The sequence below is a fragment of the Pan paniscus genome, chromosome 20 (genome assembly GCF_029289425.2).
Source record: "Pan paniscus chromosome 20, NHGRI_mPanPan1-v2.0_pri, whole genome shotgun sequence".
NCBI lineage: Eukaryota > Metazoa > Chordata > Mammalia > Primates > Hominidae > Pan > Pan paniscus.
Window position 1 is genome coordinate 5,244,462 of NC_073269.2, and position 20,187 is coordinate 5,264,648.

The 20,187-nt window shown below is 61.2% G+C and overlaps 2 protein-coding genes across 5 annotated transcripts in view; both read left to right on the plus strand.

The window, feature by feature from the left end:
- Positions 1–3,370: 3,370 nt before the first annotated feature.
- Positions 3,371–7,152, plus strand: KISS1R (KISS1 receptor). Its single transcript, XM_034945670.3, has 5 exons — positions 3,371–3,882; positions 4,672–4,796; positions 5,635–5,770; positions 6,019–6,251; positions 6,438–7,152. Exons 1-5 carry the CDS (start codon positions 3,639–3,641, stop codon positions 6,894–6,896), a joined length of 1,197 nt encoding a protein of 398 aa, XP_034801561.3. The 5' UTR covers positions 3,371–3,638; the 3' UTR covers positions 6,897–7,152.
- Positions 7,153–11,827: 4,675 nt separating this feature from the next.
- Positions 11,828–20,187, plus strand: part of ARID3A (AT-rich interaction domain 3A) — a 49,812-nt gene continuing 41,452 nt past the window's right edge. The window contains exons 1-3 of one of the 4 annotated variants that reach the window (XM_034944384.3): positions 11,828–12,010; positions 15,326–15,954; positions 18,467–18,791. In XM_034944384.3, the coding sequence (XP_034800275.3) occupies positions 15,587–15,954; positions 18,467–18,791 (693 nt within the window). In that variant the 5' untranslated portion in view covers positions 11,828–12,010; positions 15,326–15,586. The other 3 variants (XM_034944386.3, XM_034944385.3, XM_034944388.3) reach the window with 3 other exon arrangements.

Here is a 20,187-nt window from a genome sequence, read left to right on the forward strand (position 1 = left end):
AGGCGAGGGGTCGAAAACTCAACCACAACGCGGCGTCCCGATCCGGGCTGCGGACTGAGCCAGGAATCCAGCCCAGGGAGGCGAGGAGACACGGACAGGGAAACTAAGGCCTGGGCATCGACGAGGGAGGGAACGTTCTTTTTGGAGGCAGAGGATGGCGGAAATTAAAACTGCCCGAGCCTTCCTTCCACCTGCCCCTCCCAGCCCTGGAGCCTCGGCTAGGCAACCCCTTCCCCTGCTTAGCCTCAGTTTACTCTTCTCTAAAATTAGGCCTGGTGGCCAACGTGGTGGCTCACGCCTGTAATCCCAGCACTTTGGGAAGCCAAGGCCAGTGGATCACTTGAGTCCGGGTGTCTGAGACTAGCTTGGGCAACATGATGAAAACCCATCTCTACAATAAAAAGAAAGGGCCGGGCGCGGTGGCTCACACCTGTAATCCCAGCACTTTGGGAGGCCGAGGTGGGCGGATCACAAGGACAGGAGATCGAGACCATCCTGGCTAACACGGTGAAACCCCCTCTCTACTAAAAATACAAAAATTAGCCAGGCGTGGTGGTATGCACCCGTAGTCACAGCTACATGGGAGGCTGAGGCACAAGAATCGCTTGAACATGGGAGGCAAAGGTTGCAGGGAGCCGTCCACTTCACTCCAGCCTGGGCCACAGAGTAAGACTCTACTCTGTCTCAAAAAAAAAAAAAAAAAAAAAAAAAAGCCAGGCACAGTGGCTCACACCTGTAATCCCAGCACTTTGAGAGGCCAAGGCGGGTGGATCATGAGATCAGGAGATTGTGACCATCCTGGCTAACACGGTGAAACCCCATCTCTACCAAAAATACAAAAAATTAGCCGGGCATGGTGGCAGGCGCCTGTAGTTCCAGCTACTCAGGAGGCTGAGGCAGGAGAATGGAGTGAACCCAGGAGGCAGAGCTTGCAGTGAGCCGAGATTATGCCATTGCACTCCAGCCTGGGCAACAGAGCGAGACGCTGTCTCAAAAAAAAAAAAAAAAAGAAAAAGAAAAAGAAAAGAAAAGAAAAAGAAAGAAAGAGTAAGGAGGAAAAAGAAAAGGATGAGAAACTATAGATGGACACAAAAAAGCGTGCACTGTGAGATTCCTATAGATAAATGTGCAAAGAGGTGAAAAACGACAATGGAGTGATGGATCAGGAGTGACTGGCAGGGGAGCTGGGCATCGGGAATGAGTGGTTTCCCCATCCATCAGGCACAGGGTAAGGGTAGATGCTCAAAGAATGGACCTGAACATTTATTCGTGAGAGAGGGAGGCAACTCCAGAGAACTTCCTGGGCCTTCCTCCCATTCTGGGTTCCAGGGCTTCCCTTCAGGGGCCTGTCCTGTCTGTACCTTCTTCTTCTTCTTCTTCTTCTTCTTCTTCTTCGTTTTTTTTTTTTTTTTTGGAGAGAGTCTCGCTCTGTCACCCAGCCTGCAGTGATGCAATCTCAGGTCATTGCAACCTCCACCTCCTGGGCTCAAGTGATTCTCCTGCCTCAGCCTCCCAAGTAGCTGGGATTACAGGCACCCTCCACCAAGCCTGGGTAATTTTTGTATTTTTAGTAGAGACCAGGTTTCACCACGTTGGCCAGGCTGGTCTGGAACTCCTGACCTCAAGTGATCCACCTGCCTCGGTCTCCCAATGTGCTGGGATTACAGGCATGAGCCACTGTGCCCGGCCTATTCATTTATTTTCCTCCCTTGTTTGTCTTTTTTTATGCAAATGGCAGCACCTTTTTCTTCGCTGTGTATTACTCCATGATGACCAAACATCTTGGAACTCTGTTGCAGGATGGACTTTGGGGGAAACTCCTGGATGTCATCCTGGGGTACACTTCCAGCTGTGGGATTATGGGGTCAAGGTTGTGCTGACCGGGCTGGGTGGCTCATGCTTGTCATCCCAGCACTTTGGAAGGCTGAGGCAGGAGGACTGCTTGAGCTCAGGAGTTCAAGACAAGCCTGGGAAACCTAGTGAGATCTCGTCTCTACAAAAAAATTTAAGGGGTGAGGAGAGAGGGATAGCTTTAGGAGATATACCTAATGCTAAATGACGAGTTAATGGGTGCAGCACACCAGCATGGCACATGTATACATATGTAACTAACCTGCACATTGTGCACATGTACCCTAAAACTTAAAGTATAATAATAATAAAATAAAATAATAGATAAATAAAAATTTTAAAAAAACTTTATTTGCAAAAAAATAAAAAATTAAAAATTAAAAAAAAATTAGCTGGGCTGGGAGCAGTGGCTCACGCCTGTAATCCCAGCACGTTGGGAGGCCTAGGAGGGTGGATCACCTGAGGTCAGGAGTTCGAGACCAGCCTGGCCAACGTGGTGAAACCTGGTCTCTACTAAAAATACAAAAATTACCCGGGCATGGTGGCAGGCGCCTGTAATCCCAGCTACTCGGGAGGCTGAGGCAGGAGAATTGCTTGAACCCGGGAGGCGGAGGTTGCTTTGAGCCGAGATCGTGCCACTGCACTCCAGCCTAGGCAACAGAGCAACACCCTGTCTCAATAATGATAATAAAAGGCCGGGCGCGGTGGCTTACGCCTGTAATCCCACCACTTTGGGAGGCCGAGGAGGGTGGATCACAAGGTCAGGAGATCAAGACCATCCTGGCTAACACGGTGAAACCCTGACTCTACTAAAAGTACAAAAAATTAGCCGGGCGAGGTGGCAGGCGCCTGTAGTCCCAGCTACTCAGGAGGCTGAGGCAGGAGAACGGCGTGAAGCCGGGAGGCGGAGCTTGCAGTGAGCCGAGATGGAGCCACTGCACTCCAGCCTGGGCGACCTGAGCGAAACTCTGTCTCAAAAAAATAAATAAATACATAAATCAGTAATAATAATAATAATAATAAGGCTGTGGCCTTTGCAAGGTGCCCTCCACCTGGTTCCTGCTGCTAGTGTCCCTGCGGGTATCAGACACCCCTTGTCAGTCATGTGGGACACATTCAGTCCCAAACCGCCAGATCGGGGACTTCCCTCACCTGCCCTGAACTTTCCATGGCTCTCCAGGGTCCTGGTGACAAACCCAAGCTATCCTCACTCAGGGTCTCCGCTGAGGGCTGGCCTCCCCGCCAGGCTGGGCCCACCCACTGGAGCCCCAGCCCCTAGGAGGGTCAAAGCCCTTCCCATATTCACAGGCCTTAGAGTTCGCGCCTTGGCTGGGCTCCTAGTCCGGGCTGAGCGTCTACTCGCTGGTTAAGGTCGGTCCTTCCAGGTCCACAGCAGCCTCCACGCGGCCCACCCCCTGCCTGCTCCGCCCCCCTCAGCCCCCTCCCGCGCTCTCACTCCGACCTTGCACCGGGAGGAGGGAATAGGGGGGTTGCCGCTGGGTGAATAGAGGGCGCGTGGGCAGGGGAGGGAGTGGCGAGCGGCTGCCGGAGAGGCGGGAAGGCAAGGACAGGGGAGGGGGGCACGGGCTATAAACGCTCGGCTGCAGCGGCGCCGGCAGAGGAGCCGCCGAGCCCAGCACAGCTGCCCTCTGGACCCTGCGGACTCCGGCCGAGCCCCTTCCTGAGTTCCACAGGCGCAGCCCCCGGGCGGTCGGGCGGAGGGGTCCCCGGGGCGGTGCCAGGGCGCAATCCTGGAGGGCGGCCGGGAGGAGGAGGTGCGCGCGGCCATGCACACCGTGGCTACGTCCGGGCCCAACGCGTCCTGGGGAGCACCGGCCAACGCCTCCGGCTGCCCGGGCTGTGGCGCCAACGCCTCGGACGGCCCAGTCCCTTCGCCGCGGGCCGTGGACGCCTGGCTCGTGCCGCTCTTCTTCGCGGCGCTGATGCTGCTGGGCCTGGTGGGGAACTCGCTGGTCATCTACGTCATCTGCCGCCACAAGCCGATGCGGACCGTGACCAACTTCTACATCGGTGAGTGCGGGCGCTGCGCCGCACCTGCTGCCGTCCCGGGGGCTCCGAGGGCCGAGCGGCCTGGGGCGCCCTCTCGCGTCGCATCGGGGCCCTCTCGGACCCGGCTCTGTCCCCTGCAGGGGTCCCCCCCACCTCGAATCTTTTCCCTGTGGTCCCTGCACCTGAGGCTAGAGGTCGCAAACTCCAGCGTGGGCGGGCCCGGGCGGGCCGGAGGGTGGGGAGTGTGGCACATGGAAACCTCGACCTGGCCACTCGCGGGGCTCGCCCCGGTGCAGCGCGGGCCAAAGGCTCGGTGTCAGCTGAACAAAGGGCTGGGGGAGGGGCTGGCTTGGCCCGCGGGCCTTCGTTTGCGACCCCTGCCCCGGTGGCTCTCTCAGCCTGTTTATGCATTTGTGTCCTGGGGTCCCCTATCACACACAGCTGTGAGCCCAGTCGGTGGCTGCTGGGCCGGCACCATTGTCTCCAGTTTGCAGTTGTGGAAACTGAGGCTCAGAGGGTCAGGGGCCTGCTTAGGCTCCCCCAGCCCGGACAGGGCCCAGCAGAACCGATTTCTGCCGGAATGGCCAGGAAATCCGAGCCGGAGGCGTAATGTTTGAGATGTAAGGGGGAATTACTAGAAGGCGCCCCAACTTCTCCGCCCGAGGAGGCCAGGGGCGCTGGGGGGGCCTCCCTGAGCCATCCTGCTGGTCACTCGGACCAAGGTGGGGGCCAGGGGTCAGGGCCAGGAGCGCTGGGCGGTTCCCGCGGCCAGTGGCGCCCACGCCCAGCGCCCGCGCATCCCCACCGCAGCCAACCTGGCGGCCACGGACGTGACCTTCCTCCTGTGCTGCGTCCCCTTCACGGCCCTGCTGTACCCGCTGCCCGGCTGGGTGCTGGGCGACTTCATGTGCAAGTTCGTCAACTACATCCAGCAGGTGCGCTCCGGAGCATGAGGGGAGAGGGCGCACTTGGGGACGGGCGGGGGTGCGCTCCGCAGTGGGAGGGGAGGGGACGTACTTGGGGACAGGCGGGAGTGCGCTCCGCAGTGGGAGGGGAGGGGATCGTACGTGGGGACGGGGAGGGGGGGTGCGCTGCGGAGCAGGAGGGGAGGGAGCGCACGTGGGGACGGAGGGAGATGCGCTCAGAAGCTGGAGGGGAGGGAGCGCATGGTGGGGCGGGGCAGGGGTGCACTCTGGAGCAGGAGGGGAGGAGGCGCACGTGGGGACGAGGCGCACGTGGGGACGAGGAGAGGGGATGCGCTCCGGAGCGGGGGGCGGGCGCATGTGGGGAGGGGGAGCCCACGTGGGAAGGGGGGACGGACCTTGGGCGGGGCGCGAGGCAACGCATAGGAGAACCAGGGGCTGGGGTGCCCAGCTTGCGGGAAGGGGCTGGGCGGTGGTGCAGCCTAGAACTGGAGTGGAGGGCGGGAATGGGGGAGGGAAGCAGACGGGGACCCGGGTCACTGGTGAGGAAGGGCTACTGAGGCCCTGAGGCTTCTTGCCCCGCCTGTCCCTCCATCCCACGCAGCCCCCCTGTCTCAGACTCGGGGTATCAGCCGCCCCCCAAGGGCTCCCTCACTTCCCCAATCCTCCTGCCCTCCTCTCCCAGTCTCCCCACCTTCTGTCCCCTCAACCCGCACTGGACACTCCTCCCAGGACACTTCCCGTGTATGTGCCTGAGTGTTCGCACACGTAGGGGGATCAGCAGGGCGGGCGGACAGGGCAGGCTCCCAACCGCGCAGGTGGCCACACGCCCGGCTGGCGGCTCCCGCAGGTCTCGGTGCAGGCCACGTGTGCCACTCTGACCGCCATGAGTGTGGACCGCTGGTACGTGACGGTGTTCCCGTTGCGCGCCCTGCACCGCCGCACGCCCCGCCTGGCGCTGGCTGTCAGCCTCAGCATCTGGGTAGGTGAGTACAGCTCAGGGGCCTCACGGGAGAAGGCGGACACGTCCTAGTGCCCTGGGCGCCCGGAGCCACCTGCCGCCTCGGTCCAGCAACTGGAAAATGGGCGCAATAGCTCTGCCTGCCTAGGGCCAGCGAGGCTGCAGACGGGGCGCCCGGGCCTTTGCAGGGTGGCTGGGTGAACGCCTCCCGGGGAGGCACGTGGGGGACCGCTGGTTCCCCGAGCGGGGTCTTCATCCCGGCTTGTGGCACAGGCTCTGCGGCGGTGTCTGCCCCGGTGCTCGCCCTGCACCGCCTGTCACCCGGGCCGCGCGCCTACTGCAGTGAGGCCTTCCCCAGCCGCGCCCTGGAGCGCGCCTTCGCACTGTACAACCTGCTGGCGCTGTACCTGCTGCCGCTGCTCGCCACCTGCGCCTGCTATGTGGCCATGCTGCGCCACCTGGGCCGGGTCGCCGTGCGCCCCGCGCCCGCCGATAGCGCCCTGCAGGTGCGCGGCGTGGGTGGGAGGACAGCAAGGCTGGGCGGGCGGGGAGGCACCGTGGTGGGAGGCGCCGGTGGGGGCATCTGCGCGGGCAGGGACAGCCCAAGGGGTCCAGGAGGGGCGGTGCGAGGGGATGAGCCGAGCCGGGCCCCAGCCTTTCGTCTAACCACCTTCACGGCACCCCCCACCCAGGGGCAGGTGCTGGCAGAGCGCGCGGGCGCCGTGCGGGCCAAGGTCTCGCGGCTGGTGGCGGCCGTGGTCCTGCTCTTCGCCGCCTGCTGGGGCCCCATCCAGCTGTTCCTGGTGCTGCAGGCGCTGGGCCCCGCGGGCTCCTGGCACCCACGCAGCTACGCCGCCTACGCGCTTAAGACCTGGGCTCACTGCATGTCCTACAGCAACTCCGCGCTGAACCCGCTGCTCTACGCCTTCCTGGGTTCGCACTTCAGACAGGCCTTCCGCCGCGTCTGCCCCTGCGCGCCGCGCCGCCCCCGCCGCCCCCGCCGGCCCGGACCCTCGGACCCTGCAGCCCCACACGCGGAGCTGCACCGCCTGGGGTCCCACCCGGCCCCCGCCAGGGAGCAGAAGCCAGGGAGCAGTGGGCTGGCCGCGCGCGGGCTGTGCGTCCTGGGGGAGGACACCGCCCCTCTCTGAGCGGACCCGGTGGAATCCGAGCCGCTCCCTCGGGAGCGGGGACTGCTGGAACAGCGGCCATTCTTCTGTTATTAGTATTTTTCTTACTGTCCAAGATCAACTGTGCAAATATTTTGGTCTCTTGTGGCGTTCGGTGCAGTTTCGTTGTGAAGTTTGCTATTGATATTGAAATTATGATTTCTGTGTTTCCTGAAATTAAACATGTGTCAACACAGGACTTTCTGGATCATTCCAGAAAGTGTCAGACGTTTTCTCATTGTCTTGTAGTTGACTGTCACTGTGTACGATTCATTCCACTTTTTTTTTTTTTTTTTTGAGACAGGGTCTCATTCTGTCACCCAGACTGGAGTGCAGTGACGCGATCTCCGCTCACTGCAACCTCTGCCTCCCAGGTTCAAGTGATTCTCCTGCCTCAGCCTCCCGAGTAGCTGAGATTACAGGCGCCCGCCACCACGCCCGGCTAATTTTTGTATTTTAATAGAGACGGGGTTTCTCCATGTTGGCCAGGCTGGTCTCGATTTTCCTGACCTTAAGTGATCCCCATGCCTCTGTCTCCCAAAGTGCTGGGATTACAGGCGTGAGCCACCGCGCCCGGGGCCTCATCCCACTTTTAGAGAGACTAAAATGTGAAAACAGACAGTGCAAATGCCCATCAATCAATGAGCAGATAAAGAAAATGTGGCGCGCGCGCGCGCGCGCACACACACACACACACAGAAGACTACTACTCAGCCATAAAGAGGAATGAAATGGCATTCACACAACCTGGATGGAGTTGGAGACCACTACTCTAAGAAACTGGAATGGGAAACCAAATATCCTATGTTCTCAGCCTCCTGCCTCAGCCTTCCGAGTAGCTGGGACTACAGGCGCCCGCCATCACGCCCGGCTACTTTTTTGTACATTTAGTAGAGACGGGGTTTCACCATGTTAGCCAGGATGGTCTCGATCTCCTGACCTCGTGATCGCCCGCCTCGGCCTCCCAAAGTGCTGGGATTACAGGCGTGAACAAAACTCATTTTCAGGTGAGACGGCGCCACCTAGCGGCCGCCGGCGCTGGCCCCGCCCCTAAGAGCCCGCCCCCCTCCCCTCCCGCCGGCCGCAGTCCCGCAGGTGCCCGGCAGATGGCCCGCGCGGCCCGCGGAGGTTTCGCGCCTTCTTTTCTCGCCTCCAGAAGTCCCAGAGGTGCCCCGTGCCCAGGGGCAGTGTCGCTCATTCGGATCCCAACCTGGACCTCCGGTTGGAGGTATCCCCGCTGTGAAGTGGGGCAATCAGAGGCACATTATGAATTATCCCGGTCTTAGGCACTTTGCTTTTGAGGGCCCCTTCTATGAAAACGTTATTCAAAATGGTAATTTATTCTACAATATTCACCGTCAAAGAAAAAAAGAAGAAAAAGATACTTTATTCTGCTTCATGTCCTGGAAGAGGGGTAAAAATGATATTTTATATCTGCGTTAGTATAAAGAGAGATATAACAGGCTGGATTCATTATATATGATTTTTTTTTTTTTTTTTGAGATGGAGTTTTGTTCTTGTTGTCCAGGCTGGAATGCAGTGGCGCGATCTTGGCTCACTGCAACCTCCGCTTCCCAGGTTCAAGGGATTCTCCTGCCTCAGCCTCCCAAGTAGCTAGGACTACAAGCCTGTGCCACCACACCAGGCTAATTTTCGTATTTTTACTAGAGACAGGATTTCGCCATGTTGGCCAGGCTGATCTCAAACTCCCAGCCTCAAGTGATCTGCTGGCCTCCACCTCCCAAAGTGCTGGGATTACAGACGTGAGCCACTGTATTTTATTTTTTGAGACAGTCTTGCTCTGTGGCCCAGACTAGAGTGCAGTGGTGTAATCATGGCTCACTGCAGCCTCGACCTCCTGGGCTCAAGCAATCCTCTTGCCTCGGCCTCCCGAGTAGCTGGGACTACAGGTGTGTGCCACCACAATTGGCTAATTTTTGTATTTTTTGTAGAGATGGGGTCTTGTTACGTTGCCCAGGCTAGTCTCAAACTCCGGGGCTCAAGAGATCCTCCTTCCTCAGCTTCCCAAAGTGCTAGGATTACAGTCTTGAGCCACAGTGCTCAGCCTTAATTTTTTTATTTTATAAATTTTTTGTGGAGACAGGGTCTATGCCCAGGCTCATCTTGAATACCTAGCCTTAGGCCATCCTCCCACCTAAGCCTCCCAAAGTCTGGGATTACAGGCGTGAGCCACTGTGCTGAGCTCTCTTCTTTTTTTTTTTTTTTTTTTTTTTTTGAGACAGAGTCTCCTTCTGTCTCCCAGGCTGGTGTGCAGTGGTGTGATCTTGGCTCATTGCAACCTCCGCCTCCCAGGTTCAAGCTATTCTCCTGCCTCAGCCTCTGGAGTAGCTGGGATTACAGATGCCTGCCACCATGTCCAGCTAATTGTTTTGTATTTTTAATGGAGGCGGGGTTTCACCATGTTGGCCAGGCTGGTTTCGAACTCCTGACCTCAAGTGATCTACCTGCCTTGGCCTCCCAAAGTGCTGGGATTACTGGTGGTGTGAGCCACCAGGCCCAGCCCTAGTTTGGGCTTTTTAACCTGCAGAGCTGTGGGAGCGGGATCTGGGGGGTTTTATGAGGATGTCCCCTACCTGAGTGCAGAGTAGAGAACCGGTCCAGTGACCAGCAGGGGTTGGGGGAGGATCAGGCTGTTTTTGTGTGGGGGAGGTTCCCAAAGCCCCAGGCGCCCCCAGGAGATGGTCTGGCTGGGAAACCTTCAGAGCTAGGGCTGCTGTGCCCCCAGGAGATGGTCTGGGTAGGAAATGTTTAAAGCTGGGGCCGCTGTGCCCAATGCACAGCTTGAGAAAGAGACTGGGAGAGGTCTGTACTGATCTAAATCCACACTGCTGCCTACCCCTGCGGGGCATGAGGGCATCTGGAATATGGTGGAGCCAGCTAGTCTGCGTAGACATTCCCGGCTCCCTCTCTGGGCTAAAAATAGGAGCCCCCTCACTGCAGGCAGCTGCCATCCTGCATCCCCTCACCCCCCTGGGCGGCCCCTTCGGGGGAAGCTGCAGCCAGCTACCCAGATCACAGCTTCCTCCTGGGAAATGGGTAGGGGCTCTACCCTTCCTGCCCTGGGGGTAATTATGCCCCCACCCTGTGCCCTTCCCTTTGAACAAAGGGCAGCCTAATCCAGAACAGGATGGTGAAAGGGTTGAATTAACATTGGCCCATTTTATAGAGGCATAAACTGAGGCACAGACAGGCCCATGCACCTGCCCTCCAGGTGCCTTTCGGGTCTGCTGGCCTCCAGGTGCTCCATCGTAGGTGGGAGGGACTTCCTGCACCTTCAGACCTGAGCTGGGTCCTGGCCCTAGAAAGGGGTACCCCCACACCCCTTTATCCCGCTGCAGGGAGCGTCTCTCCAAAGCACCCCCAACTTGGGGCAGGTGTCTCAGGCCTCTCCATCGGAGATAGGGGTGGCAGCTGGGTTTGGTGTTTAATATAGCCTTATGGTGGAGGCCTCTCAGACACCTGCCGCCATTAGGCTACACGTGGCCCTGGGGCTGGAAGGCTGGATTCAGGCCTTGGAGTCGGGGGCAGCTCTCCTGCCGGCAGTTTTTTGTTTTGTTTTGTTTTTGAGGTGGAGTCTCACTGTGTCACCCAGGCTGGAGTGCAGTGGCGCGATCTCGGCTCACTGCCACTTCCACCTCCCGGATTCAAGCGATTCTCCTACCTCAGCCTCCCAAGTAGCTGGGACTACAGGCGCGCGCCACCATGCCCGGCTGATTTCTGTATTTTTGGTACAGATGGGGTTTCACCTTGTTGGCCAGGCTGGTCTCGAACTCCTGACCTCTGATGATCCGCCCACCTCCGCCTCCCAAAGTGTTAAGATGACAGGCGTGAGCCACGGCGCCGGCCCCGGTTGCAGTTTTGTGGAGGGAGGAGGTGCAACTAGGTGGAAGGACAGAGAGAAAGTTGCAATGCCGTGTGCTAGTCTAGGGGAAGGGGAGGGAGACGACTACGACCCCGCCCCCAACACTCAGGACCGGGGACCCGAGCCCGCCAGAGACCCTCCACAAGTGAGGGTCCCCCCGGGTGGCCCCTGCCCGCCCTCCAAGCTCCCCCGGGGCTCACGTCCGGGCTGGATCCTGGGCCTCTGCGCTTAGCCCCCTGGGGTCGCTTCCCGCGCACACAGCTCCCTGCAGAGCACGCGTCCCCCTCCCGACCGCCTTCCTTGCACCCCGCTCGGTGCCTCAGTTTCCTGCTCTGCGCAGTGGCGACAAGAAGGTTGCCAACTACAGAGAGGAGTGAGGGCTGGAGACGTGCAGGGACCTCCCTGGAGGGAGGCGCGGGGCACGTGGTTGGGCAAGCGACCGCTCAGACCGTGTAAGTCATCACCACCTTCACGGGGGGGTGGTGGGCAGCCGAGCTCCCGACGCTGGTGACAGCCGGGCCGGGCAGAGTCGTCCTGGTTTCACAAAGGGGCTCCGGGTCCCCGCGCGCACCTCCCCACGCCCGCGCCGAGTCCCCGTCTGCAGCCCGTCCCTCCCCAGAGGGAGGCCGGCGAGACCCTGCTTCCCTCCCTCCGACGCCGCCCGCCCAGCTCTGCACCGGGTCTTTCAAGCCCATTTCTCAGACTTGGAAACGGCGGCTCCGGAGAGTGAAGTCACTCTCTCAGGGTCTCTCCATCTAAGGGGCGAAGGTGAAACTCCGAGTCCACGAGGCCCAGCCTAGGTGCTCCGTAAGAAGGGAAGAGTCTTGGTCCCGGATCTGGCTCCGATGCCTCCGGCCAGCCCGCCCAGGCGGAGCCCCAGTCAGTCCCCTCTTCTTCCCCCGGGGCGCTCCCGCCCCAGCCCCTGCCCCCGGCACCCTCTGCGCTTGGGGCCGCGTCGCGCACTTTGCCCACCGTCCCTAGGCCGGGGGCGGGGCCTCCCGCGGCGCTGTTCCCCTTCCCGTTTATTATTTATTATCCTTTAAAGGGGCCGCGACCTGAAAATTTCCGTCCACTCTGCCCGGCTCCCCAGCGCCCCCGGGCTGGTTGCGCGTCGTCAGACCGCGGGAGGGGGGCGAGGGGGCGTGCGGGGAAAAGTGGGGAGCCCTGGCGAGGCCCTCCCGCGCCCGGGCCGCGGCGCTGAATCACCGGCCAGGTATTTGCATCCGAGAGCGACTCGTCCCCTGGTGATTTGTCTGGGGGTGGGGGAGGGGCGGGGCGGGGGCCGGCCGCGCGCGGGGCGCCTTTTACCAATCGGGCGGAGGGGTGTAGACGCGGACGCGGCTGGCGGCTCGGTGAGTCGGCGCGCGGCACAGCCCCGTGGGTCGGGGGCCGGGAGCCAGCGGCGCGCACCGGCGGCTGGAAGCCAGGCGGGCCCGGGCAGGCCGACCCCAGGCGCGGGGTGCGCGCCCCACTACGAGCCGCCCTGCGCGGTAAGGCTGGGGGGCGCGCTGGCCGTTCCCAGCGCGGGTTCCGGTGCCGGGGTGGGCGCAGTGCGTCCTGGAAGCCAAAGAAGGGGGTCCCCAAAGTTGGGCGGAGATGTTGGTGGGGGTCCCGGACTGGGAAGGCGGCCCTGGCGGGCTGGGGTTCGGGGAGTTTTCTCTGCACCCCGCTTGGAGACTTCACTCCCAACTGGATCAATCGCTCAGGGGCGAGCAGGGGCGATCGGGGGTCGCGAGTGCGCGCCCCCCCCCTCCCCAGCGGAAGGAAATGGTCTCTGCGCGCGCGCGGGGGGCTGCACCCCGATATTTTATTTCATTTTTATTCTTTCTCCCCGAAATCAGGGATTTATTCGGGAGCCCGGAGAGGAGGGAGGGTAGTTCCCGGCGAGCCTCCCCAGCCGGGCTGGTTTATTTATAAAGTGTCCGCCCCAGCGCAGAGAGGGGCCCCCGGGGGAGACACCGCGGCCCCCGCGCGCCGGGGTGGGTTGGGCCCGGGCGCCCGGTTCCTCGGCGGGGATACCCAGGAAGAGCCCCCTGACCCGTTTCAGGGCCCCCCAGACACAAAAGCGGGCGCAGGAAGCGCTGGGAGCGCGCGTTTGTCAACTCCAACGCTCGGCGCCGGCCCCGGGCGGCGGGTTCAATTATCTTCCGTTTTTAGGCGCTCGGGCTGGAGGGGTTCCCCCCCCATGCAAATCGGCCGCTTTCCAAGAAGCCTTTGAAATCCGGACCAGGGTTTCTGTCTTCTTATTTCTTCTCCTTCTTGAGTTTTTTTCTCACTTCCTCCAGGCACCCCCCAACCCAGGACTTTCTTAGCCCCCTCCCCAGCTTTCTGCCCCACCCCTCCCCCTCCTCTTCCCTTCGTGGAGTGAGGGGCCCCTTTCGCCACCCGCGGGCCCGGGGCCTTGCACAACTCTTTAAATAACCATGTTTTGCAAGGCCCGGGCCGAGCGGGTGACCTCTCTCCGGAGGCCTGGGGGGAGGAGGGTGTGGCCCAGGATCCCTCCGCCCCCCACCCCTGCCTGGTCCAACGACCGACCACCCAGCGCCCCGTCCCAGCCTCTCCCTTGGGGCTGTCATAAAATGGGGGTGGGGGTCGAGGACAAAGGGCTCTTGGGGGGAGGGGTCTGAAGGGGGTGAGCGTAGCTAGTTTAGGGTTAATGGCGGCGATGGGGGGGCACCCAGCCCTGACCTAGGGGGGAATCTGGGATCCCCACCTGCCCCCTCCACCGGCCCCAACGTGGAGGTCTGTCCTGCTCCCCTCCCCCACCCGGCGACCCGGAAGGGTCATTAAACCCAGCAGGGCTCGGAGCAGGCTGGTGGGGGGAGTGGCTTCCTTTGGCCTCTTCCTTCTGTGCCCCCAAAGAGGGGGGGCTTTGCTTGGAGCTCTTCCGTGGGGGGGGCCTTGTCTTGAAGTTGTCCCAGGTGGGGGAGGGGCGACAGACCCGACCAGACCCTGAGTCAGAAATGCCCCCTCAGCACTTTCTTGGGTTGGGTGGGTGGGGGGTGACCTCCAGCCTGGGGATGGGGGGCTGGGTGCCGCCTGGTCACAACCCAGCGCTATGGCCCTGAGGTCTTTGTGACCTGGGACCTCTGTCCCCACAACAGATGGAACAGAGGCTATTTTGGAACGTGCCCTCTTCGCTTTCTCCCAGGGGCCACCCACCTGCCCCCCACTGCCTTTTCACCCACGGGGCCGAAAGACTCAGGGGTCTGGGTAAAGGGTGTCTGGGGCAGAGGGGCCGCAGGACTCTTGTCCGGTGACTGGGGAGGCTTGGGGGTGTCTGCTGTGCAACACTGACCTGGGTGGGGTCGGGTCACAGGAGGGATCTGAGTTCCAGGGGCCTTTGCCTCCTCGTCTCTCCAGGCCTTGTCTGCCCAGGAGCTGTGTATGAGTCTTGGGGGCTCCTTTGCCAGGGTAAGGGTTGGGGGCGGCCTCCTGGGCCCAGCTGCCTCTCGGGAGGGTGGAGCTTTGCCCCCTCCGCTGTCCCCATGATGTGCCTTCCCTCTGGGGTGTCACTCCAGGCCTGTTGGGTTCTGCCCGGCCTGTTTTATTGGCGGCCTGGGCGGGTGGAGGTGTGGCCTGGGCTAGGGGGTGGCTCGGGTGGGACCCAGGCCCCAGGAGTCTCTGTTCTTCACCCAGGCCATTAGGACTGGCCCTGGGTGGAAGGCACTCTAGGCTGGGTGAATGTGTTGCCGTCCGAGACATCTGGCCCACTCGGGATCCCAGAGGACCGGGAAACTCCAGACCCCTGTTGCCCTGCAGAGATTGTGGGGTCTGCGTGGGAGGCTCTGTGGTCACCCAGACCTGGGTTCAAACCCCAGCCCCATGTCTCCAAGCAGAGGATCCCTGAGCCTCAGTTGTCGTCAACCATGAAATGGGACTGCCCTGGTGCCCCTTCTCTGACACCTGTTGGTGCCCACCTTAACCTCCTGAACTCGATTCATCCCTCCTTGAGTGCCATGGGTTGGGGGGGTACTGTTACCTACACTGTTTTGCAGGTAGGGAACCTGAGGCCCAGAGAAGTTGTGGCTTGGGCGTTGCTGTTGAGTTGTGTGATGGGAGGAGGGTTAGCCCAGGGCCCGTATACAACAGGCGCTCAATCTCCAGTCTGGCCTGAGATGGGAGGATACCTAGATACCTGGAGGCCAGGCTGGGCCGCTCCAACAGGGACTCAGGCAGCGACTGGAACTTAGAACCCACCTGACTGGGGCCCAGAGCCCACTGGCCAATCACAGGCCAGGAACGCCCATTCCCCCACCCTGCTTGTGAAGCAATAATCCAAGATCTCCTGGGGCAGACAGTCTGGCCACAGCGTGTTTCTCTGTGGCCCCGTGCGGGGCGACCTTGCTACCCAGGCCCACAGTAGGCTGTATGCGAAGAGCCTGCGCCTCTGCCTCCAAGAAGGCCTCCAGGTCTGCATCCTGCATGAGACGGACATGAGAGCTGATCCCCGGGGCCTTCATGGGGAAGGAAGGAGGGGGCCTAAGGAGCTCAGGCCTGCTCTGACCGTGCCTTTTTTCCCCCTCAGGTTTCTGCAAATGCGTGAATGAGCCGGATGCCAGCCTCTGTCCCCTGGAGCCCAGCGTGAGGAAGAGGCATGCCCCATCAGCCTTCAGCTTGAGCCCGGCGGCCCCCGCCCCCGCCCCCTGCCACCCTGCACTGCCCCGGCTCCCCCGCGGCCCCCACGCTGCAGTGCGGCCGGGCCCCCTCCCCGCAGGGGCCGCCCCCGCCGCCCACCCCTAGCGCCCGTGGTGGTGGTGGTGGTGGTGGTGGCCCGGGCCGCAGGGCCATGAAACTACAGGCTGTGATGGAGACGCTGTTGCAGCGGCAGCAGCGGGCACGCCAGGAGCTGGAGGCCCGGCAGCAGCTGCCCCCCGATCCCCCTGCTGCACCCCCCGGCCGGGCCCGGGCTGCCCCTGACGAGGACAGAGAGCCCGAGAGTGCCCGGATGCAGCGGGCTCAGATGGCCGCACTCGCAGCCATGCGGGCTGCAGCTGCGGGCCTGGGACACCCGGCCAGCCCCGGCGGCTCTGAGGATGGGCCCCCAGGCTCGGAGGAGGAGGACGTGGCCCGGGAGGGGACACCAGGCTCACCCGGGCGAGGCAGAGAAGGACCAGGAGAGGAGCACTTTGAGGACATGGCCTCCGACGAGGACATGTGAGTCGGGGTCTGGGGCAGGGCCTTCTGGGGGCTGTTACTGGCTCTGAGTGTCACTCTGCTCATCTGCAGAATGGGAGTAAGGGTCAGGTCGTGGGATCTCCTTCCTGTAATTCCAGCAGTTTGAGAGGCCGACGTGGGAGGATCACGTGGGCCCAGGGGTTGGAGACCAGCCTGGGCAACATAGCAAGACCCCATCTCCGCAAAAAATTAAAAAATTAGCCAGGCATGGTGGTGCACCTGTGGTCCCAGCTACTGGGGAGGCTGAGGCAGGAGGATCCCTTGAGAACAGAAGTTGAGTTGTGATTGTGCCACTGCACTCCAGCCTGGATGATAGAGACAGACCCAGTCTCAAAAGAAAAATGGTTTTTTTAGCCGGGTGCTGTGGCTCACGCCGGTAATCCCAGCACTTTGGGAGGTCGAGGTGGGTGGATCACCTGAGGTCAGGAGCTCAAGACCAGCCCGGCCAACATGGCGAAACCCCATCTCTACTAAAAATACAAAAATTAGCCAGGCGTGGTGGCAGAAGCCTGTAAACCCAGCTACTCGGGAGGCTGAGGCAGGAGAATGGCTTGAACCTGGGAGGTGAAGATTGCAGTGAGCCAAGAATGTGGGTTTTTTTTTTTTTTTTTAGACAGAGTCTTGCTCTTTTCGCCCAGGCTGGAGTGCAGTGGCGTGATCTCAGCTCACTGCAACCTCCTCCTCCTGGGTTCACGCCTTTCTCCTGCCTCAGCCTCCCGAGTAGTTGGGACTACAGGCGCCCGCCACCACGCCTGGCTAACTTTTTGTATTTTTAGTAGAGACGGGGTTTCACCATGTTAGCCAAGATGGTCTCGATCTCCTGACCTCATGATCTGCTCGCCTTGGCCTCCCAAAGTGCTGGGATTACAGGCGTGAGCCACCGCACCCGGCCAACTTTGTTTCATCTTAGTTAACTTAAAGCAACCTAGCCACCGATGGCTACGGCAGATTCAGCGGCAGGGGCAGATAAAATCTGCAGCCGGCTGGACCTGCATAGCGTGTGGGTCCCCCCAGGGCTGGCTGAGGGCTCACTTGCTGTGGGATCCTGGCCTCCAGGAACCCGCATCTTCCTGGGAGGACCTGAGCAAGCAAAGATGCTGGGCGCAGTGGCTCACGCCTGTAATCCCAGCACTTTGGGAGGCCGAGGTGGGAGGATTGCTTGAGCCCAGGAGTTCAAGACCAGCCTGGGCAACCTAGTGAGGCCCCATTTCTACAAAAAGTACAAAAATTAGTCGGGTGTTGTGGCATGCATCTGTGGTCCCAGCTACTCGAGAGGCCGAGGCGGGAGGACTGCTTGAGCTCAGGAGGTCAAGACTGCACTGAGCTGTGATCACACCACTGCACTCCAGCCTGGGCAACAGAGAAGACCCTGTCTCAAAAAACAAAACTGGCTCATGCCTGTAATCCCAGCTACTCAGGAGGCTGAGGAGGAGAATCGCTTGAACCTGGGAGGCGGAGGTTGCAGTCAGCCGAGATCGTGCCTTTGCACTCCAGCCTGGGCAACAAAGTGAGACTCTGTCTCAAAAAAAAAACAAAAACAACCAAACAAAACCTAGCAGCAAAGAAGCAGGTGATATCAGGTTGTACAAACAGCTGCCAATGGCTGGGCGCGGTGGCTCACGCCTGTAATCCCAGCACTTTGGGAGGCCGAGGTGGGCGGATCACGAGGTCAGGAGATCGAGACCATCCTGGCTAACACGGTGAAACCCCGTCTCCACTAAAAATACAAAAAAATTAGCCAGGCGTGGTGGCGGGCGCCTGTAGTCCCAGCTACTTGGGAGGCTGAGGCAGGAGAATGGCATGAACCCGGGAGGCGGAGCTTGCAGTGAGCCGAGATTGCGCCGTTGCACTCCAGCCTGGACCACAGAGCGAGACTCTGTCTCAAAAAAAAGACAAAAAAAAAAAAAAAACGGCTGCCAAGAAAGTCTAGGAGGGTGCCGTGGAGGGGCAGTGGCGAGGGTGGGGCGGATTTCAGATGGTGGTGGGAGAATTCTCCCTGTGGAGGGAAGGGGAGGTGGAGCTGGGACAGCATGCATGGTGCAGGATGCAGGAACCAGCCTGCCGTAATGATTCCCTTTTTTTTTTCCCAAGAGAGTCTTGCTCTGTGGCCCAGGCTGGAGTGCAGTGGTGCCATCATAGCTCACTACAGCCTCCACCTCCTGGGCTCAAGGGATCCTCCCGCCTTGGCCTCCCAGAGTGCTGCCGGGATTATAGGTGTGCGCCACCGTGGCTGCCTGCGTGATGCTTTTCAAGGCCCCAGAATTCACGCTGTAGGGACAGCTTGTGCTGTTCTGGGCTAATTGGGAACAAAGTGGGCGTCACGGGTGCCCCACGCTGTGCTCATGAGCGCTCTCTGCAGTCTGAGCTGGCGGCGGCTGGCTCTTCCTATTTCCAGAGAAGGGAAACTGAGGCTGGGTGGGGAGTGGGTCTTTCCTTGGGCTGGGACGAGCCAGCACCTTCTCCCCTGACTCCTGCCCTCTGCTCACCCCAGGAAGCCCAAATGGGAGGAGGAGGAGATGGAGGAAGACCTCGGGGAGGATGAGGAGGAGGAGGAGGAGGATTACGAGGATGAGGAGGAGGAGGAGGACGAGGAGGGGCTGGGCCCCCCAGGCCCTGCCAGCTTGGGCACCACGGCACTGTTCCCCCGAAAGGCCCAGCCACCCCAGGCCTTCCGCGGCGATGGCGTTCCCAGGGTGCTGGGGGGCCAGGAGCGGCCGGGGCCTGGCCCTGCCCACCCCGGAGGGGCCGCCCACGTAGCCCCGCAGCTGCAGCCGCCTGACCACGGCGACTGGACTTATGAGGAGCAGTTTAAGCAGGTGAGTGGGCGCGTCCCGCGTGGCGGCCGAGGCACCTGCTCCTGGGCCAGTGGGGCCCTTTGAAGGCCCACGTTGCACGGGGTGTGTGCTGAGCCGGGCGTCGAGTTGAGAGCTGGGGGTTCCTGCGGTAGCTGTGCTTCCTGCGCTTCCCTCCTGGGCGTGGGCTCGACCAGCTGGCTGTTCATTGCTCTGATGTGGGATGTGTGAGGAGCACCCGGCCGGGTAGGAGAAACCTGGGGGGCTCCACGGCCCCCATATCGGAGGTGATGGGGCAGAGATGGAAAGGTGGGTCTGGGAGGGAGAGGCTGGCGCCAGCCCGAGCTGGGCGTGGGTTGGAGGAACCAGGCCTGCGGGCGATGCGGGCAGAGAGGCCGGGGCCTTGGTGACGCGGTCACTTGGCCTCCTCTGTCCCCTGGTATCTGTGGAGAGCCGTGGGGGGTTGCGGGCTGCAGCCGGCAGCCGAGGGGATGTGGGGGTGGCTCAGGTGTGGCTGCAGGAGACGCAGGAGCCAGGGCCTGTGAGTCTCCGAGTGGGCGGTTAAGGCTGGGGCCGGCAGGGGGGTCTCAGGGACCCCAGGCTGAAGGAGGAAGTAGGGGCCGCCCCAGCCTTTCCCCGCAGGCGGCCAGGCCAGAGGAAGTGGCCGGGCGGGGGATGCTTTGAAGTTGGGCCGTGCTGGGCCGGGCAGATGGAAACCAGATGGTGGCCAGGCTCACATTCCAGCCCTCGTCCAGCTGGGCTCTGCCTCGACCTCTGGGCGCGGCTGGGGGGAGCCACCTCCTCGCCCGGGGCTGGAGCTGGTCTGGGCTCCCGCAGGGAGGTGGATGATGGACACGCTGGGACGTGCCTGCCTCGGGGCAGCCCCTTCGGCCCTGGGCTTCCAGAATCCGCTCTGAGGAGCCTCCTAGGAGGGGCCAAGGCACAGACACCCAGGGGGGCCTCCCCGGGGCTCCTGACTCCAGGGGTGCCGGGTAGCTTAAGGGGTGGCCCTAACCCCAGCAGCCCTCAAGAGACTTAAGGTTGGGCTGCCTGGAAACTCACAAATAGTAAAGAGCTGAAAGCCGGACACGGTGTGGGAGAATGGCCAGGGCAGCAGCGGGGACTCGGTGGTGGGGGGGGCGTCTCGCTGATTCCACCCTGCTCTGTGACTCAGTTTCCCACTCCTGCAGAGGGGGATGCTCCACGGGCCACACTGCCGAGGGTCCCATTTTGCCAGTGAGAAAACAGAGGCTCAGTGTTGGGAGAAGGGGTCTTGTGATCTTTTCTGGGTTTAAGATGATACAGATGAGCGTGCTGAGAATGGATTCTCTTTAATTTCATTAATTTAATTCACCCAATTAATTTAATATTCACCCAATGTTCGCCATCTGCCCGGGACTCAGCCCGCAGGGAGCCCTGG